Source organism: Thalia democratica, chromosome 9 (assembly GCF_965202585.1).
Source record: "Thalia democratica chromosome 9, ktThaDemo2.hap1.1, whole genome shotgun sequence".
Lineage (NCBI taxonomy): Eukaryota > Metazoa > Chordata > Thaliacea > Salpida > Salpidae > Thalia > Thalia democratica.
The window spans coordinates 3,420,131-3,434,126 of NC_139173.1; the positions used below are offsets into that span (position 1 = coordinate 3,420,131).

The 13,996-nt window shown below is 21.9% G+C and overlaps 1 protein-coding gene across 1 annotated transcript; it reads right to left on the reverse strand.

Moving 5' to 3' along the window:
* Window positions 1–315: 315 nt before the first annotated feature.
* On the reverse strand, window positions 316–11,747 carry LOC145844261 (uncharacterized). Its single transcript, XM_082951642.1, has 6 exons — window positions 11,652–11,747; window positions 10,461–10,616; window positions 9,576–9,638; window positions 7,580–7,777; window positions 2,317–2,377; window positions 316–1,044 (listed from the first exon to the last, which is right to left on the reverse strand). Exons 1-6 carry the CDS (start codon window positions 11,712–11,714, stop codon window positions 890–892), a joined length of 696 nt encoding a protein of 231 aa, XP_082807768.1. The 5' UTR covers window positions 11,715–11,747; the 3' UTR covers window positions 316–889.
* Between the last annotated feature and the right edge of the window lie 2,249 nt (window positions 11,748–13,996).

The window sequence follows — 13,996 nt, forward strand, 5'->3', positions numbered from 1 at the left end:
ATGCCATATGCAGTTTACTGTATTTTTTAAAAACGTTGTTCAAATCTTACATTATTCTTTGGTTCTTTAATATAAGAGATGTAAAACAACCCTCTACTTTTTTAAACACACGTATATAACCTTTTTTTTTGTAAAATAATCTTTATAATCTTATAATTGATGCAATTTGATACTAAGGTGTCAATTGAAATATCATTTTATTATTACGCCATCATAAAAACTACGTTATCATATAACTGAATCTTGTTGAACTGTAAATAATACGTAAATCTGTTTATTTTGTTAATAATTTCAATATATTTATAAGTAAACTGCTGCTAAAGTGTACTTTATTTACTAAACAATTTATTAATAAAAAAGTATATGAAATGTATTAAACAAGAAACTTAAGTAACTCTAGTTTCTAAAACTACTAATTCGACTGCAATGTATATAACAATTTTAGATATAAATCTATTGAAAAAATTCAATGTAGATTTTTGTTTTCAATTAAAATATTTTGTCTTTAAAATTTTTTTCTGTATACTTTAGTAAGTAGGAAAATGAAGTATAAAGTTAAAAAATGTGATAAAATAATTTTACTGTTTTGTTCTAAAACAAAACAAGAATGTTAGAATTTAAAAAATTAAAAACAAACTATGTCATATATAACAAGCAGATATAATGAAAACAGTTACTGTCACTAAAAAGCTAATTTTTTTAAATTATGAGAAATGGTTATTTAGATTTATTTTGAAAATTATTAAAAAGTAAAAAATCAGTGAATAAGATACATAGATAATATAGTTTATAAAATATATATAGTTTATTGTTGTCTATACTCAATTTTTTTATCTTCTCCACACCCCATGGACAACACTCGTTATTTCCCTCAAAATTTATTCAACATTCAAACAATATCTTCATATTTAGGGGGAGGAGGGCCACTATCACAAGACGAATCGCTTGTTGTTGATATTACATCTTTATTTTTGTTTAAACGATCTTGAAGAATAAGTTCTTCGTAAGTAGGAATGTCATCTTCTCTATTATTTCTGTTGTACTCTGTAAAATAAGTTATTTAAAGCAAAATTTTATATCTGTTGTAATGTAATACACACAAGTATACTGTATACTGTAAAACATTTAAACTTTTTTACGATTTGCTATTGTATATTATTGGAAGTAGTAAACGACACTAATTAAATCCCTGTGTTTTATTTATAAGTTTAAATGCTAATTCACAAAACTGTGAACTAATGACTTTTTTTTCGTAAATTAACTTTTGAATGTAAGCATGACGGAAGCTTAAACTTTTTGGAAATTTTACTTTATTTTTAGATTTGTTTACTTTATTGTACACGAACATGAATTAAAATATCAAAGACATTTTTTTTATTACTTACGGAAACAACTTTAATTAAAACTTAAAAATTCAGAAGTTCAGCTGTCATTTCAATTACCAAAGCTAAAATAATTTATGAAGCTATATAATAAATCAGAAATGTTTTGTTTATTTAACTTGCTTTTTTCAAAATATGTATTTATTGTTTTATTGCTAAATTTTGATCTTAATTATGACTAAATAGACTAAAAAGTTTGTTTTTCTATTTGTATTTTATTAGTTGTCTTCCACAATCTCTTACAAAGTATTTACTTCGTAGTTATTTACTTCTATTTACTTTAACTTAAAATATATAAAGTTTAAAAGTAGAACAAAACTTAAAAACAAAGTAGTTTAAAACAGATTAAAAGTAACTTAAAAAAAATGCATAGAATTTCTTTTTATAGCAAATAAAACTTTTGAATAACAGTTTTGTGCTTTCTATAGTATAACTAAGAAGTAAATTTCTCATCAATAATTACATCAATATAAAAATAAGTTTTGGTTTATGCAAGACAATATCCACCAATTAAACTCCAAACAAGTTTATAATTACTACAATCAGTTTAAGCAGTAATAAATTTCTAGTTGTTTGGTTTACGTTTTTAGAAATTACTACTTTTTTTTTATCATTCAACGTTTTTATAATTGCTTACAAAGTGTTTAATCCTATGTAAAGGAATCAGATCAATGTTTAATCCAAGCAAAACGAGTATTTAGTTTTCACTAAAAGAAATATTAACTAACAAAGTCTATGAGTTAAGATGTTTAAAAACTTATTAAAACAGTTAGGAAAATAAAAAATGCGTTTTTATTTTAAACGTGTTTGATTACTATCATTAGTCTTGTATGATATACTTATAGTCTAACTTTTACACTTACAAGATCTTATCTACATACAAATCAAAGTAAACATCGAGTTTATATTAATACAATGAAAAAACAAAACAAACCTAAAATTTCGTCCATATTTGGATACAAATATCTATCACTTGTATGAATATATCTTGTGGACTGTAAAAATTATAAAAAAGTTATAAAAAATATGTACAAATAAAAATATTTAGTAATTTTAGTAATGTCGAATTATTGATAAAGATTTTTTTTCGACCAAAAACTGTTTTTTTTAAAGTTAGAATAACAAAAACAACACTTTAAAATTATATAAAAACCCTCAAATATTCTTTTTTCAAACTAATCAAATAAGTCAGTATTTTCCAACTTTGGTATTACAAGTTAATTTTTAAACATTGTTTTTGCTACTAATTTTTAAAAAATTCTATTTAAATCAGATAATATTAAAACTGATGACCTCATTAATTCTTTTAATTGAATGAAACATTGTTTTATAAGGTTTTTTTTTTAACCAATAAATTTGTAATTAAACTCTAAGTTTAGATTTAAATAATCTTACGTGGTAACCGCTGAAAGCATAAAACTTATTTTGTGTTTTAAAAAACCAAAAGATATCTGTCTTTATATATTTGTCCAAATAGTTTTATTTTAAAACAAATTCGTGAATTTTATAAAATGTTTGTTTTATTCTATTAAACAAAGTCAACAGTTTTACGTTTTATCAGAAACAATTTATTTATATTCTCTTTAAAATAAACTTGTTGAATGTTTTAATACATTGCTAAACTATAAGTACAATTCTTATTTTAGGTTTAAAGTTAAACATGTTCTAAAAGCAAAAATTAAGACTCCCTTTTTTATGTAAAATGTTTAAAGTTTTTAAAATATTTGGAAAACAATACCTAGAATTATTTGTTTTTATGAATTAAAAACGAATGAACAAAAGAGTAAACAGACTTTTAAAATTAAAGTTTTATTAAAAAATTGTTCCTGAATAAATGTAAAATTTTAGTTTAAAACCATAATATTCTAAAATAACAGACAATACATTAGCCTTATATGCTAAAGTATTTTATCACAACAGTTTCAATAACACAATTTGATGAATCATAAGACAAATAACGTAAAAAGATTTCGTAGAACAAAAGGTACAAATGTTTTTATTATAACGTAGTGTTTATTGTTGTTATGTTGAACTTATTTTGCTGCCTTATTTACAGCTATATTTAAATTAACTTTACCTTAATACCAAAGTGAAATATAAATTCAAAGCTCATATAAACTTAAAATAGTTTTATATTAAAACTGAAAATAGAATAATTACACCAGTGTGCAAAAAAAAAAGTAAAACCTAAAACTTTGTGATAAAAAATATTTTGTCAACTTGAAATTTATTTTGTTGTGAAAAAAAAATATTTAATTATTTGTATAGTCAAAAAAAATTGTTCAAACAACCTTATGCTTACAAACAGCAACATCAAAACTTACATGTACAACTTTCTAATTTTATTTTATTCTAAATTTATTTTATAATTGTCATTCTTATCTTATAAATAAACATGTTCACTAGTGCACACTACAAAAAAAAGTATCTGTAATAAAACATTATACAAGTCTTACTTTTTTTTCGAAAACTAAGTTTTGTTACTACTAATTTTAGAATATAACACAACTTTGTATAAATTATACAAGTTTTATGGATAGTTTCGTATGCATAAAACTATTTCTTTATTTCTCAGCTTATAAAATTTTAAAAGCCATTCGAAAAGAAAACACATTAACAGGTAATGTTAGTTCATTTTAAATCGTTCAATAGTTTAGATTATAATCCACTTATTTAAAACATAGTTAAGAAGTTTAAAACAATAAAGTAACTTTTTAATGATGTGCACCTAAAACCTGCTAAGTTTAATAGTTAGTTTGAACAACTAAAACCACTTATGTCTTATTTTTTACTGGTGTTTAATAAAATACTTTTTTTTCACAAGGTATACTGGTTTTCACAAGATCTGGAAAACGTTAAAAGATATCCGAGTGTTGTGCGTTAAATGGTTTTTTCGTACACCAGGTCCTAGGACAAAGTATTTTGAGTTTTTTTTTGTCGGTTAATAAACTATACTTTAAAAACAAGTTTAAAGTGTTTTTGTAAGCAATTAAACATCGGAAAAATATTATTTTTTTATTAAAAGTTTTAAATTCGGTTATTATTTAATACGCTAAATATGGGAGTTGTTGATTAATACACTTTTTAAAGACATTAGAAAAATATTTTTCAACTTACTAATAAAAACTCTACATACTTTTAGTTTCGTTTTTTGTTTAATTAAAGTTACTTAAAGTTTCAAACAATAGTTTAATTTTCTAAACTTTTGTTTTTGTATAAATTGTTATTGTTTTTAATACTTTATAGCATAATTTATTTTATCTAAAAACAAAAACTAATACAGACTTTATCAAGAAGAAACATTTATACAGATTAAAACCAATTTATACGTAATTTAATTTTTTATCTTGTTTTCAAACAAACTTTATCTAAATAAAAACGGATGATCTGATAAGATCAGAATATAAATATTCAAAGTTATATTAGTTTTACTTTAGAGCTAACATTATTTTTATCTTGGTAAAAAAACTTTGAAAACTAGTGAAATATTAAACTAGATTGTTTATTGAACGACCAAGAAACATGTTCTCAAAATATTTGTTTCTAGAACCTAGTGCACGAAGAACTTTTCGGTTATCGTGTATAAGTCAGCCTAAAAGTCGCACTTGCATACATTTTAATGTTTTGTCCAGGACTACAAGTATTACATACAAAAAGATAAAGAGTTTATTTTAAGAAGAAAATGTTTTATGAGTTAACTTTGTAGTTTAAATTTGAATTAAAGTATGTTATGCTCAATTAAAAACTTTCCTAAGATGTTATACATATTAAAAAATAATAACAACTAGTTTTATTTTTAGAAACTTGATTTAAATTAAGAAGATAAAACTAAAATTAAGTATGTATTGAAAGTTATGTTTAAAAAAATTTTTATTTTAAACTATTAGTATATTAAAACCTTAATTTTATAACCTTTTAATAATTTTAAGTTTTTAAGTTTTTTTATATTGTTTAATGTGATGTAAAATAACAAACCAACTAAAAATAATTTAAACTTATACGAAGTAAGAAATAGTTTTCAAGTTTAAATAAGTTTAATGAGAGGAATACTCGACATCAAACAAATTAAACAACTTTGTAATCCACTTTAACTTAAGTGTCTTTGAAACAAACTATACCACAAATTTGTATTCAAATTATAAATAGTTGTTTAGTTCAAAAGATATCTACATATTATATAGAAAATTAATAGAGCTTATGAAATTTCTAAAAGATTAGTTCATCATGTTATAGAATGAAAACTTTAAGGTACTTACATAAAAGTATTTGAAATATACTTAACCTGTATAAAGTTCGTATATATTTTTTTTCGTTCTACAAGTTGAAGTGTTATTTATTATTACTTCAGTTATACTTTTTTAAAGTTTGTAATCATTGTATTTTGTATGACGAAAAATAAGAAATATTTAAAAATTTATAAACTACTAAACAAATAATAAATCAAAAAAAATTCAAACAAATATTAAGTTGTTTTCAGTGTTTAAATTTTATAAAATAATATAAAAAGTTTAATTTTTTTGTTTAATTATTTAAAACAGATGAAGTTTTAAACTATAAAATAACGTAAAATTCAAAAAAAAATTACAGCTTTGAAATAATTTGTTCAAAGAACTGGTTTCAATATGTTATGTTCAAAATTGAACAATTTTGAATTATTTATTTTTATGAAATTCTTAAAATGAGTGTAATTACATACAAAACTTGAAAATTTATTTTCTACAAAATATAACACGTTTTATAATGTACAGTACAAAATGTTATTGAACAATAATTTTTAGATCTGTTAGTAATGTAAATTTAACAAATATAGTTGTAGTTAATTTTTGTTAAGGGACAAAATTTGAAAGTAAGTTTTTAATCATAAACTTTTTGAACTGAAAAGTTGAAGAAATTTAATGTGTTTTTTAATGTTAAAATTATTAAGTTTTACATTTAAAATTTTGCTTACTAAATAGTACTTGTATAACATTTAGGCTTGTTTATAAAAATTAAACCACTTAATTAAAAATTTTATGAACTTCAAGGAAATTTTTCATATCAAGATTAATAGTAAAGCACTTAAGTTCAAGAGGTTCCAACGTTTCAGACAAAAACAACGAGAAAAACAAAAACATCTCAAAAGAATATAACTCAGAAATTTTTACATGAGCATGACTTAATTAAGTTTAACGTTTGTTGTAAGTAAGAAAGTTAAATAAGGTCAGAGCAAAAATTTTTTTTAATTTTCAGTTTATTTTAAGTTCAGTATATGCACAAGTGAAATGTTTCTAAATAGAAAAAAATCAACCTTTCAAAGATATTTTATCTCAAGCGATAAACCTTTCAAAACAATAAATCTACCAAAACAAAAAAGTTTATTTTCAATAGCTTTTTATTAAACAGAATCGCGATTTTATATCTCGTCGGAAATTAATATTAATCATTACTAGCACTTAAAATTTAATGATAACCTTTAGATTAAAAAAGTTTAAATTATAAATACAATAGTTTGTAACAGTTTTTAGAATTATTAAGCTTTAATTAAGCTCCAGATCTAGATGCTCTTGCGCTTTAATGTTTCATAAACATTTTAAACTATGAGTTATAATTTTTTACAACAAAACGTTTGATCTACTTAAGAAATATGACTACTTGAAAAACTTTTTTCTAAATAATTTATTATAAATGAGTACTAATTATTTAAAAGTATCAATTATAAAACTTAAGTTAAAATTTTACAAGTGTTTAATTTTTTTATGTTGAAACTACATAACTTAAACCATTGAAAAGTATTTAAATATTTTTAGAAACTATATGATCGAAATAAAAACGAGATCCTAAAAATAACCTTTATAATCAAAAACAAAACTAAAATAATTCATGAAGAATTAAAAAACATAGTGTAGTAATTAACTTTTAAGTACTGCATTTATTAATAATTACGTTGTATTTCGGGTTTGTAAACAAAGTTTAAAACACTTGGATGAAAAATTATAAAAATAAAAGAAAAACTTGTACAAGTTGTTATATTTCTACTGACAACATATTGACTCAGTTATTTTTTTATACAAACTAAATAGTACTTTAAACAATAATATGTAGAAAAGTTACTTTAAGGCATTTCATTCTAACTAAATACGTGTTTAAACATCTACTACTTGTACTAGACTGTTTAAGATATCTTAAAAAACAAAAAAAGCCATTTTAGTGCAACTAACATTAAATCCCCTTCTCCGATAGGGTTCGCTGACTCCCTTGCACCCGTAAAATCTCAAAGTGACAAGAAATGTGGTCCAGGTAGTTGACAAGGAAGTCCAAAATGTGTAAGGTTTAAATGAAATGAGGACACAATCAAATATATAAACTAGAAGTTGAACTGTCGTTATTATGCAAATCAGGCAGCAGTAGCTATTCAGCTGTAAGTAATATTAGAACAAACTTTTATATTTTAATTTATTATTTGGCTACTAATGTAAATCTATTCAACATAGTAAAATAAAAGTATAAAAATCATCAGTTATGAATAGATATTCTTAATTATACTTTTACATTTTAGATACACTATTAAGCTGTAAAAAAAAAACTTTTTTTGAGGTACATTTATAGTTAGTTAATAATACTTTTAAAATATATTTTAAAATAACCAACTTTACATTTTATATCTAACATAATTATATATATAATATAACATTAACAATGATTTTAAACTTACAATTAGTTAACTATATAATATAAGCATTTTTTCTTTTTGTGTAAAACGGTTATTTTTACTGAGGATCTTATAACATATATTTTTAGTAGATTGTTTTTTTTAGTCAATTCACAATTCAATAAACTAATAATTCATTTTCTAAAGAAATAAAAAATTCAAATTATTTTAGAAAACTTTCTTTACATTAAAAACTATACTTTTTTAGTAGTTTGTAATAATTTTAACCAGTTTTTTTGAAATTTACATTTTTAATTGTCTCTAACAACTTTAAAATAAACCATCGTTAGTTATTTAACCAAAGTTAAACATGATGTCGCTATATTAAAATAATAATAATATATTGCTGCTTTTACTAAAAACTTGTACGTTTTAATATAAAAAAGTCCGCCGACTGACTAACAATTTTCTATCAAACATTAAAACTATTAGAGGAGAATATTTTCAACAATTAAAACTAATATGGTTTTGTTAAAAAATATAAAGTAAAATCTCAAACACATATTGATGTTTTGTGATTTTAACAGTATAAAATTATTATTAAAAACAAATCATTTTCCGCCAATTAAAACAAGTCAAAGGTATAAACTTATAAACAGCAAGTAATTATTTAAACTAAGACAAGCATACAACAATTGTTAGCTGTAAGTAATATATGAAAATATATCCCTAACTAGTAGCTTAATAAGAAGTCAATTACAAAGACATAAATTACGTGACATAATAAACAATTGTATCCTCCTTTACATTTATTTTTTTTGGTATTATATGTATAGTTTTATTTACCTAGTGTGTTTAGACTACTATTAAAAACAGCAAAATTTATAGTTGTATTAAAATTTTCAGTGGCTGTTTACTTAAATGTATGCTATAACGTGGAATAAATAAACAAACAACTGCATATAAACAACAAACTGCATTCAACATAAAAATCTCAAGGGATTCACTAATATGTTACTAACGGTTGTAGCTTGCATATAGTTTAATAAATAACTTGATTTATAAAACACTTAATTGAAAAATATATTTACAAACAAGAACAGACAATATATATTTTTTAGATACACAAAACCACAAGTGTGTACAAGTGTTTTCAGATACAAAGCTTAGAATTAACTAAATAAATCAGTAGTTTATAACTTTTTTTAAAATGTTTGTTTACATTTTTTGTTTGTTTATTGTTGTTTCTGAACCACCCACACAACTTTACTTTTTTTTCAGTGTTTTTTTTTTGCAAAGTCTTACAACATACCTTAATGTTTTATAATATATTTTAAGCAAACAACTTTAGTCATTTTCTATCCTGATTTAACTATATGGTTTAAAAGAAAAACTTTTTTTTATAAACAAAATAAATTTTGGTTAGTATAGTTAAAAGTTAAAAGGAACTTATTCGTTATATAGTAAAAACTATTCTTCAAAACTGGTTGTAATTTCTAAAAAAAAAAATATTAAATCAAATATAGATGAAACTTTGAAATACTGAAAGTAAAATTTTAACTAACATTAACTCTAGCTCTTTCTGGTTTAGGTTTAAGTTCGATTGCCCAAATTGAAGCTGCTAGCATCTATAAAAGTATTGTAATATATTTGTATTTTAAGAGTTAGATTAATCTTATTTGATCCTGGTAAATCAAATGTTTTGTTTTATACCGATTAAACATTTTACAAAGCCAGCTACTAATTTATAAGCGTTTTAAAACTACTAAGTTTAGTTTCTATAATTCGTAAAAGTTTATTTTTTTAATCTGTTTACTTAATATGTAATATAATTTACTTAAAACATTTCCAATAAGAATGTTGCATAAGCTTATATATATGCTCTTAATTTATAGTTCCTTAAATAAACGTTAGAAATTTGTTTGTACAAAAATACACAATAGTTCAAAGAAACCACAATATGTTAGTTCTTCTGCTTAGCGCTAAATTTTTAAAACCACTAAAGTCTTTGAAGATTAAACTTTTTTAAAACATCTTATGTAGTTTTTTTTTAAAGTTTTAAATTTAATTCATAAAATAAACGTTTTAGAAAATAAATTTATATTTAAAAAGTAAAACTTCATTTATTTACAGTACTATTCTATTTACTATTTATTAAAACTACATCATATGATTCACTAATAAAAGTTTAAATTATTCATCCATCTGTTAAAACTTTAAAGTATAAATTTTATACAGTGATGTGTTTAAAATCTTTTGTAATTTGTTAAAATAAACTTTTTATACTTAAAAACTGTACTTGAATATAAATGTTCACTGTTAAAGTATTTGATAAAGAATTCATTCTCTTTAAAAACCTTTTAAAAAGTAATAAATAACATCTAATACGAAAAGTCACTTCTATTTCAAACTAAGTATAGTTAACTCTTGTACTAGTAACAGAAACTAACAATACTACTAAGGGCTCCTCCAATCAAAATAAAGAAAATAGAAGTCATGTTCATTCTCCCTTCTGTTGTAATACTATAAAGACTTCCATAGTAGATATGGTAAGTTTGATATGCACAAGCAGCTAGATTGGCTGCTCCAAATATCGATGACATTATCTGAAATATTAATAATTCTCATGTATAAAATATTTATTATGGTATATACGACAAACTTATTTTTATTGGTCTGTAATATTCAATAATTTTTCTATACAATATTTTGTTTTGAAAATTTTTGTTGTTATATAAGTAAAAAAATTCCTGAAAAAAAAAGAAAAAAAGTAGTATAACAAATTATAAAGAATTACTTTTTCAATTCTTAAGTAAACTTGTTGTTAAGGTAAGCTTATCGAGCTAGTGAAAGATATCGAATAATTTGTAAGAACAAATATTGTTTTAAAACTGTATTTCTTATTTTTTTATAGTTGTTAAACCATGATTTTAGAATATTTTTTCAAATAAGCCGACAAAATTCTTCTAAAAGTTTGAAACCATCTATATAAGAGTTGTAAAAGCCTCTCATACACGTTACATAAATAACGTTTGAAAGTGATGTTATACGGTTATAATGTTTTGGAAACACGCATGTTTTATTACTTAAACCTTGTAATATATTTAAAATTGAAAGTTTGCAAAATACTTCTTCGACAAATTTTGTTAAATTTAATTGTGTCACTCAAAGCTTTATTTAATAAACTATATTAACAAAACAAAATGACAAAAAATAAACTTATTTCCTTTTAAGTAAATTTTCCGAACACTTTCATTCATATTTCTATAACAAAATTTAGTGAACTAGTATCGAAAAAGATAGTAGACAATTTTGTTTATTATGGTAAGTATAATATATAAACTATTGAAAAAAAAAGTTTATTAACATTAGAACTTTAATCATCTATTACTTTTATACTTATTTTGAATAATATAAAAGTACAATTGCAAAAGAAAGTAAAAAAATAATTATGTCATCATACTTATTAAAAATTTATCAATAAATTATAATAAAATACTTTTTGTTATTCATTAGCATTTTTTTTTCGAAAAATTAAAAAAATATAAACTTAGTGTTGACTATGTACAACTATTTTACACCTTCTAATATATATAGTATCCATTAGTAGCTTATAGAAATATTAAAATAAACGAACTAACGCCAAGATCTCTAAGAAATTTTTTGTAATTAAATCGAACATTTCTCCTTTCTAGGCGGACCATTTTAATTAATTATGATTTTTTTACAAATTTCTAATTTTTTATTTATTTTAGTTTAACACAGTTATATATATTCCGGTAATTAAGCAGTACTTAAATAATAACTGACATAAAATAAAGTTGTAATGTTTTTAAGTACACTAAACTAAAAACACAACTTTTTAACGATCATTACTTTATAATTTTTTTAAAATTAAAAATATTTAATTACAATGAATTGAAGACAATAATATGACAAAATATTCAAGTAAAATATAAAATTTTGTTATGTATTGTGATCAAACGAGTAAAAAGATAGGTTTTATAAAAAAAGAAGAACAAACTTTAAGCTGAAAACAGTTCAAAAAAAGACAGCAATGAACAAAAGTGCATGTTAAAGCTGTATAAGTTTACAACTTAAACTGTTTACAACCATGTCTGACATCAATTATGTTTTCGTTGAAACACGCTTGAATTAAACCGTCATTTTTTAGTTATGATTGACGTATTTTTTATCATTTATAATAGGCAGAATAGTTGTTTCAACTTTCACCTAGTAAAGTTAGTAAATTTTTTCATCTAGTTAAGAAATTTTTGTTTGTTTTTTTTACCTACTTAAGTTTAAACAGATTTAACTTATTTGATAATTTATTAAGTAGTTAATTTTTTCATAACTTTTGTTTATTGTGTAAATCACAAAACAAAATGTGCTGATATTTTACTTGAATATTTATTAATCAAGTTAAAATAAACATTTTTGAACTTTTATAATTCAAGTAAGCACGACAATAAGTGTCATTTAGAAATGTAAAAAAAAATATTTGAATTCAAAAAAAAATAAATTTTTTATGTTGTAAGCATCAAAATTCCTGATTATTTTTTGTATTATGTAAAATGCGCAAAAATCAATCTTAAAATTTTATCTTGTAAAGTAATATTCTTCTAGCATAAAACAATTCCCTAAAGCTTCTATTCAGTTTTAGCAAAATTATTTATATAAGTACATATTAGTAGAACAATAGATTAGAATTTTAAGCAGCTAAAAAGTTCTTTATAATTTTTTTTTAGGTCGGAATAATTAAAAAAAGTAAATAAAAACTCGAACAACATTAAAACAAGGTATGTTATCTTTAAATAACAAAATTGATTTAGTATTAAGTAAAAAAAACAATTTTAATTTAATTATTGATAAACTTTTCAATTAAAGTAATAAAAGTTTTATGTTTAGCTTAAGTATAAAACAAGCAGGTGTAAATACTATAAATATTAAACTATTTTATAAATCAATAAAGTATTGATTAAGTAGTTCAAGTAAGAGTATAATGCTGATTTTTATCAATAGTGATTGACATATAAAAACAAATTGATCTGTTTACTTTAGTTATAAAAACAAACAAAACCAAATGAACTTGAACAACTTTTACCATTAAAATTATTTTAAAGCACAGATTTTTGTTATTGTAAGATTTTTAATTTTTGCAGATTTTATTCATGTGAAGGAAATCAATTTCAGGTGAAGTAGTTAATCAATGACTTTTTTTCTAGTATTTATATTTTTAAGTGCAGGAATATAGCTAATATAATATATACTTTAGGAAAGCTTGACTTTTGAAAACCACAAATAAAGCAAAATATAAAACCCTAACAAAAGTAAATGTTAATGAATATTTATATCAAAAAATAAGCATAAAAACAGTCGATTTTTACTGTTTTGTTGGAAACAATACTCTCATGATAACTTGCAAAAGAACAGTTTCGTTTTTTATCTTCTGTTGCTTCTAGTTATTATTGAAAATAAAATTATTTAGAAAGTTCTTCAAGGAAAATAACTAATATTTTTGTTTATAATTGATGTAAATAAGCGTTTTAAATACGCATAAAAAATTAATTTCAAAACAATTTGTACTAAATATTTTTTATTTATGACAACAACAAAATTAGTTTGAGTATGAAATACTCAAAGATTTTGAGAAAGTTGTTTTATATTTATAGATACATTTTGTTCAGATTCATTGTAGCGAAACAATACTCAATAAAGTATCAAAAGTGCAAAATTTAATAAACTAAAACTGTCTATCTGTATTTGACTTAATAATTTTATTATAAAAATTAAGTTTCTTAAAGAAAATTTTCCTTATGTAATAGTTTTCTTAAGTAAATATACAAACTTCAATTTAAATACAAGCTAACAAATTTAAAACACTTGTAAACTTCTGTAAATTCTAAAGTTATAAACAATCATTTTCATTCATATTATTTAATAACAAAAATTAAGGTTATTATACTTCTTATTAATAAGGTAGCTA

Coding starts and splice junctions, on each gene's coding strand:
- LOC145844261 (XM_082951642.1), bottom strand. CDS start 11,714: ATGGTCCGCCTAGAAAGGAGAAATGTTCGATTTAATTACAAAAAATTT. Junction 7,778..9,575: donor CAGAAAGAGCTAGAGTTAAT/GTTAGTTAAAAT, acceptor TATTACTTACAG/CTGAATAGCTACTGCTGCCT. Junction 1,045..2,316: donor AAATATGGACGAAATTTTAG/GTTTGTTTTGTT, acceptor CTTATTTTACAG/AGTACAACAGAAATAATAGA.